This window comes from Glycine max, chromosome 4 (assembly GCF_000004515.6).
Source record: "Glycine max cultivar Williams 82 chromosome 4, Glycine_max_v4.0, whole genome shotgun sequence".
NCBI lineage: Eukaryota > Viridiplantae > Streptophyta > Magnoliopsida > Fabales > Fabaceae > Glycine > Glycine max.
Window position 1 is genome coordinate 7,205,171 of NC_016091.4, and position 7,994 is coordinate 7,213,164.

At 35.8% G+C, this 7,994-nt stretch overlaps 1 protein-coding gene across 1 annotated transcript; it reads left to right on the plus strand.

Annotated features, from left to right (window-relative positions):
* Positions 1–337: 337 nt before the first annotated feature.
* On the plus strand, positions 338–6,438 carry LOC100815727 (homeobox-leucine zipper protein ATHB-8-like). Its single transcript, XM_003522668.5, has 18 exons — positions 338–902; positions 1,369–1,531; positions 1,711–1,820; positions 1,960–2,050; positions 2,504–2,599; positions 2,701–2,814; positions 2,992–3,075; positions 3,175–3,330; positions 3,417–3,491; positions 3,612–3,718; positions 3,795–3,990; positions 4,096–4,281; positions 4,403–4,483; positions 4,790–4,924; positions 5,050–5,375; positions 5,466–5,565; positions 5,828–5,977; positions 6,154–6,438. Exons 1-18 carry the CDS (start codon positions 685–687, stop codon positions 6,298–6,300), a joined length of 2,535 nt encoding a protein of 844 aa, XP_003522716.1. The 5' UTR covers positions 338–684; the 3' UTR covers positions 6,301–6,438.
* The last annotated feature ends 1,556 nt before the right edge of the window (positions 6,439–7,994 follow it).

Genomic DNA, 7,994 nt, shown 5'->3' on the forward strand with positions numbered 1-7,994 from the left:
ACGGTATCGGGTTTTGTCTAGTGTACATTGCCCAACGTCACTTTACAGTTTTTACAGCGCACGCGTCGTAAATGAGAGTGTGGGTCGCATATACTGTACTTATTTTTTTCCCATTTGTTTCTCACAAGTCACAACCTTTGCGAGATGAGTGGTAATAATAAGAGAGAGAGAGAGAGAGAGGTTGCAAAGTGCCAAAATGAAGTAGTGCAAGAAAAGCAACAGCAAAAGCAACAGGCAAAACAGCTAAAGCAGAGGGAGAATGATGTGAAAACAAAAAATGTTCGCTTATTCTGTCTGATATTTGGGGTTATTCTCTTATAAGCAACCCCATCTCTCTGTCCCAATCCCAACATACCCCCAACTGGTCCTTTTCCATTCTTTATACAGACACACACACAATAAAAGAAAAGAAAAACTACGTTTTCCTTTCACTTCTCTTTTTCTCCCTCTCTCTCTCCCATATATGATCCAATATATTATAATACAATAGAACCAACAACTGTGACAGACAAACTCTGAGTAGTACCTCTTTTATTCTCCTCCTCCTCCTTCTCTTTCATTCTCAAAGCACTCCCATAGTCTTTTCTTTCACCACCCCCTTAATGAAACCTCTTGGTTTGTGTGGTTGAAATAAACAAAGATAAGTAGTAGTAATAATAATAAATCGGGTTGGACTTGGAAGGGATGATGACGGTGAGTTCAGCCTGCAAAGATGGGAGCAAGGTGGCACTGGACAACGGCAAGTACGTTAGGTACACACCTGAACAGGTTGAAGCACTGGAAAGACTCTACCATGAATGTCCCAAACCAAGTTCCCTCCGCCGCCAACAACTCATCAGAGAGTGTCCCATCCTCTCCAACATCGAACCCAAACAGATAAAGGTTTGGTTCCAAAACCGAAGGTAAATTAACTAGTCCTCCTACTCTCTTGGCCTCTTTGCTTTCTTCAATTCTTTTCCTTCCTCTATTCACCTCATCAGAGAGTGTCCCATCCTATACTTAGCTTTCAACATTCATACGCATATATATATGTGTGTGTGTGTGTGTGTGTGATGTTGAAACTTGAAAGTAAATGAATTTGATTCATTTGATCAAAAGGGTCGTTTGGTTTGTGTAAATCTGGCTTTTTTTATGTTCTCTTCATGTTTCTTGCCTCCTTTTCCTTTAACCAAGTTTTTTATTTTCTATTTTTCCTTGACAAATATTTAAAAAGATTGGGGTTAATTTTTCATCTTCCACGACCCCCCTACCAAAGTTCCTGTTTTTCTTCTTTATCTCTTCTTCCTCATGGCCTTAATTATTTTTTTTGCTGTTAATTATTTGAGGGGACTAATAATTATGGTGTTTTTGTTTTGTTGGTTGTTTCAGGTGCAGAGAGAAGCAGCGGAAAGAAGCATCACGGCTGCAAGCTGTGAACAGGAAGCTAACAGCAATGAATAAATTACTGATGGAGGAAAACGACAGATTGCAGAAGCAGGTGTCACACCTCGTCTATGAAAACAGCTTTTTCCGCCAACAGACACACAACAACGTAATAATTCTATAAAAACATGTTTCTTTCATTACATTCTATTTTTTACTTTCTTATGCTTCCTAGTCTGTTTGGTTAAATTTATATATATCAAGGGGCCTATGCAAACAAAAATGAATACTCATTACTCATAACTATTGCAATGATTTTCTTTCATCATGTGATGTACGGTTGAACAGGCTACGCTTGCCACAACGGACACAAACACAAGCTGTGAGTCGGTGGTGACGAGTGGTCAGCGGAACTTGACACCGCAGCAGCATCCGCCGAGGGATGCTAGCCCTGCAGGGTGAGTGAACAGTGAACTGTGAAACTGAAAAAATAAAAGCATGGTTCTTGTTGGATCCTATGTTTTTTCTCTATCCTAGTACTGATGGAATATTATTATTCTCGTGCTTTGCGTTGTCTTCTTTGTCTCTATTCTGCAGACTTTTGTCCATCGCAGAGGAGACTTTAGCAGAGTTTCTTTCAAAGGCCACTGGAACTGCTGTCGAGTGGGTCCAAATGCCTGGGATGAAGGTTACCGCACTTTTCTTTTCAAACTGTTATTTCCATTTCTATTTACTGAAAAAATAATTAGTACATCCACCTTCTTAAATTAAGCAAACCAACTTGTTAATTAAACACATCACCTTTCTACTTCCTAGCTCCTATCCTCTACGGACTAAACTGTTTTCCTTATTTATTTTGTATTTTATCAAGGCCTCATACTAATTTCGTTTTGAAGCATCAATTAAACAGCTTGATTTTATAATTTCTGAGAACACACACATCAAATGATTTCTTGGTTTTCTCTGGTTAATGTGATAAGCGGATGTGGACTTTTACTATTTCAGTTATTGGGTGTGCTAATTTTATTTGAAAGGGCACTATTCTAGTGTTGTGTACTATTTAATACTTTGGCCATGCACAATTTTTTTTTTTGGTTAATTGTGTAATGTAAATATTAATTTTTGTTCTGAATGTTTGTAGCCTGGTCCGGATTCCATTGGAATCGTTGCTATTTCTCACGGTTGCCCTGGAGTGGCCGCACGTGCCTGCGGCCTTGTTGGTCTAGAACCTGCCAGGGTATAAGTTCCTTCCTCTTTGATATTAATTTAGATGACTGATTCCATTGAAGTAAGTGTGGATAAATTGATTGAAAATGAAAATGGAAATGATGTGTGCAGGTTGCCGAAATACTCAAAGATAGGCTCTCATGGTTTCGTGATTGCCGAACTGTGGATGTTCTAAATGTGATGTCCACTGGAAATGGTGGAACCATTGAGCTGCTTTACATGCAGGTACTTTAGTCTAGTTAATATATATAATGATTATAATCTGTATCTCAATAAATTAGTATATGGAATCATTGAGCTGCTCTAAATGTGATGTATCTCAATAAATTAGTATAATTGTGATGAGTATTTGGAATTGAATTCTTGCTAAATAAACATTTCAACCTGTGTCATCTGGTTTAGTTGTATGCGCCAACAACTTTGGCACCTGGTCGTGACTTCTGGTTGCTGCGCTACACATCACTTTTAGAGGACGGTAGTCTTGTGGTATGTAGCATTGTTATTTGTTATTTTCAGAATAGTTCTTCAGTTTTATTTCACTCCTTCAGCCTAACTCAAATGCTTATGTGATTGTGACAATGTTAGGTCTGTGAAAGATCACTAAATAACACTCAGAATGGTCCTGCTATGCCCCCAGTGCAGCATTTTGTTAGAGCAGACATGCTGGCAAGCGGGTATCTGATAAGGCCTTGCGAAGGAGGGGGATCAATTATTCATATTGTTGATCATATGGTTCTAGAGGTTTGTATTGTAAATAAATAATACCTTTATTGGATGATGTGAATTTGTTCCTTGCTTGATAATTTAAAATTGACTTGCTGGTTCAGCCATGGAGTGTACCTGAGGTTTTGCGCCCACTTTATGAGTCATCAATGCTGCTTGCTCAAAGGACAACTATGGCGGTAAGACTATTGTTTCTGCCTATTAGCTTTCACTATACTCTTGTGATTGTACAACTTAATTAAACTTTGTATTTCCACTTGCCAAGGACAGTTCTAATTGTATTTGTAATTGTCATTCAGGCCTTACGTCATTTGAGGCAGATTTCTCAAGAGGTTTCTCAGCCAAGTGTAACAGGATGGGGAAGAAGGCCTGCAGCTCTACGTGCGCTGAGCCAGAGATTGAGCAAGTTTGTGCCCTTAATTATCCTTTATTCGAGATAATTGACTAGTTATGGAAATCTAACTTAAACTTCCTCTGTGCAGGGGCTTTAATGAAGCTGTCAATGGGTTTGCAGATGATGGCTGGTCCATGTTAGAGAGTGATGGCATTGATGATGTTACCCTTCTTGTGAATTCCTCACCTAGCAAGATGATGGGAGTTAACCTTGGCTATAACAACAATGGATTTCCTTCTGTAAGCAGTTCTTTGCTATGTGCCAAAGCATCCATGTTGCTACAGGTATGCAATTAATACACAATCAATGTGGATAAATGCTTTTCCTTTCCAATTACCATCTACTTTCATTGTATTAAGTTGTCTCATGCTCTCTTTCTGTCCTTGTAGAATGTCCCTCCAGCAATTCTTCTTAGATTCTTGCGGGAGCACCGATCAGAATGGGCAGATAGCAGTATTGATGCTTACTCAGCTGCTGCCATTAAAGCTGGTCCTTGTAGCTTGCCAGGGGCCCGACCCGGAGGTTTTGGGGGTCAGGTTATTCTTCCACTAGCCCACACAATTGAGCATGAAGAGGCAAGTTATTTGGTCCTAATTAAACACATACTTTTTTGGCCTTCAATTTTTGAATTAACATTCTTGTGGTTTTATCTTGAGTGTTTATTGCTTACTTGCTGACATTTGATCTCTAAAACAGTTCATGGAGGTTATCAAGCTTGAAAACATGGGCTATTATAGGGACGACATGAATATACCTGGTGATGTTTTCCTCTTGCAAGTAAGTAATTATTTTACAATAGCATTTTATACAACATATTTCTTTCCAGGTGCTCAACCCTATAGCTAATCATCCATGGTTTCCACTCTTTGCAAAGAATAAGATGCAACCATATATCAGGAATGGGGATTTGAACAGTTGTAGGGATATTTTAGACTAGGGATCTATGTTTGAAATATGAACAAGTGTTGATTTGGATTTGAATTGAATAGCTGTAACAATGATATCTGCATATAGATAGTTCAGAAGGTTCTTTCCAACATCAAGTCCATAGCTAACAGTTCTTCTGGTTGCACCTGTCCGCAGCTTTGCAGTGGAGTGGATGAGCATGCAGTTGGCACCAGCGCAGAACTTGTTTTTGCTCCAATCGATGCATCTTTCTCTGATGATGCGCCCATTTTACCTTCTGGTTTTCGCATCATACCTCTTGATTCTGGCACAGTAAGTCTATTAGCTAGCATATAGTTTGATTGTATTGTTTTTGAAATTGGTTGTTTAAGTAAGGATTTTGATTTTCTGTTTTCTGTTATATTGTTGGTCTCTTATAGTGATATGATATGATGCAGGATGCTGCTAGTCCAAACCGTACACTTGATCTGGCTTCTGCACTTGAAGTTGGAACAACAGCAAACAAAGCAGCTGGTGACAACTCAGGTCATTCCGGGAGCACAAAGTCTGTGATGACAATAGCATTCCAGTTTGCGTTTGAAGTCCACCTTCAGGAGAACATAGCAACCATGGCCAGACAATATGTTCGTAGTATCATTGCATCTGTTCAAAGGGTTTCATTAGCACTTTCTCCTTCGCGCTTTGGTTCTCACAATGCTTTCCACTTACCACCTGGCACTCCTGAGGCACAAACACTTGCTCGATGGATCTGTAACAGCTACCGGCATGTTACTTCTAACCTTGACTATGCATAACTGAAGTTTCTTGAATTACCATGGAAGCATGACCTATATTATGATTATCTGTTTGGCAGGTTCTATCTTGGGGTAGAACTTCTAAAATGTGAAGGCAGTGAATCCATTCTCAAGTCTCTTTGGCATCACTCAGATGCAGTTTTGTGCTGCTCTTTAAAGGTTATTTCTTTATTCCCACTTATGCTAATAAATTTCATTTGTGATGTTCTACACTACTACTTTTGTAAGAATTTGATTATTTTTTTTTAAATGGATGTCAGTTTTCATTTCAGCTTGTATTAGACAATTTGTTGTTTCCCAAGTCATGAGCCTATATATCCTTATCCTTATTTACCGTCTTTTAAGTTTTATTTCCATCATTTTTCTTATTCTACAATGATAATATTAAGGAAAGTATAAATATATATGATTTTTTTGCCAGGCATTACCCGTTTTCACGTTTGCAAATCAAGCTGGACTTGACATGCTTGAGACAACATTGGTTGCACTTCAAGACATCACTCTGGAAAAGATTTTTGATGACAATGGAAAGAAAACTCTGTGCACCGAGTTCCCCCAGATAATGCAGCAGGTAAGATGTATTTTTTTACTGGACCGAATAAAAATAATTTTTCATTTTGATTACTTAACTAAGTAGAATTTTATTTATTTAAATGCTATATCATCAGTGCTTCTCTGTTTTAATTAATTGTTACTCGGAACAGTTGGACTTCACTTTGTAACGATGTATGTATTATTTTGGTGCAGGGTTTCATGTGTATTCAAGGTGGTATCTGTTTATCCAGCATGGGAAGGCCAGTATCCTATGAGAGAGCAGTTGCATGGAAAGTGTTAAACGAAGAAGAATCTGCTCATTGCATCTGTTTTATGTTCATCAATTGGTCCTTTGTCTGATAGATTAAACAGTATTAGGATGTAGGAAAGAAAAGTAGAACAGCACAAGAGTACCTAACTTTGGCGAATCCCTAGAATGCTTTAAACTCTAGTGGGGCATATGCGCCACCAAAATCTATCTATAGTCCCATTTGTTTTTTTTTTTTTTTTTCAGTTGTTGTCTCTCCTTATTTTCTTTTATGCTTCTTTAATATTCGTGCATATCACTTTTTTTTTAAATAATTATGTTTTTTCATATTCTAATATTAATAATTCACGTCATAGCAACAAGAGCATGATATAACTCTGGCTGAGCAACCATAACAAAGCCCTTTATTTGAGAATGTTACAGTAACAGTCCACAGCTTTCAGTATCCTTTTCGTAACATCCCCAGCCTGTAAATTTTGAAGTACATGTTATAAATGATTAAAATCTAAAGCACTTGTAAGATATCCCAATTTGATATGCCGTCTAAGTTTATATATCTAGTTCATACAAAAGAATTTGACACTTGACATTCTCCCTTCTAAGTATGTTTCTTTTAAGCCATAATTACACGCAGTCCATATTAAGCAACATGAAAGATGAAAGAGTAGAAACTTGAGAGTTGAGAGGGATACGTTTTGCATTCATTGATTCCATCATCCTGTTGAAAATTTATGAAAACTGGGTTGGAGATAAATGTATATATACAAAAATTTAATCCATCATGTTATCAATTTTAATATATAATTATTTTTATTTTATTATCATATTTATTATTTTATTAAATTGTTAATTTAACAAATTCTTTTAAAAGTTTGTTATCATAGATTATGATAATGAAAAATAAATTCTTTATAATTTTAATTTAAATTGTTCTTGATCATAAGATTATTATAAATAAGATATCAATAATCCAAATAGATTATGTATATTTATTGGATAAATATTAATGGATCTCATTTATTAATTTACATATATAGACGAGTCACATATGAATGTGATTATTGAACTCACTCACTTGAAATTTTCTAATGATTAAATTTGTTATGTTTTGATTTCGGACACCTAATGCTTTAGAGCATTCATTGAATGGATATTGAATATGACTAAATATCTATAGAATTAATGATTAATCAAAAAGAAATTTATGAGAAATGAGTTTCTTAAGTAATTATAGGTTAACTCAACTCAAAAGAGTTTCACAGTAATATTCTATTCTAAAGTTAACCGAGAGCTCGACACATACATGTTAAATGTCTACCTTAATTAATATATTACCGATTTAGTATTAAATCCACCGAATCACACACAAATGAGTGTTTTGATCTCAATTAAAAAAATTATTTTACTATTTGATGATCAATTAAATTAGAGAATTTAATGTGATCAAATGATTAATTAATTTCCTAAGTAGAATATTATTATATATTTTTTGCAAAAATATAAATAATATAAATAATTTGAAATATTTGGTGAAAGAAAAGAAATAAACCGAATAATTTTATGTTTGAAAATCTTCACATTATTGAAAAAAAGTTTCAAGAGTTCATCAACACGTAAAATATGTTGTCCATTTAAATATAATTTAAATATAAAATAGATTCTTTTTTATTCCGCATAACACCTTCTTCCTTCAAACTATTCTCAATATTTGAGTGCAAGTTTAACATTTCCCATGAACCATGACATCTTCTTTCATTATCTAGTCAGTACTTAGGACTTTCCTCTC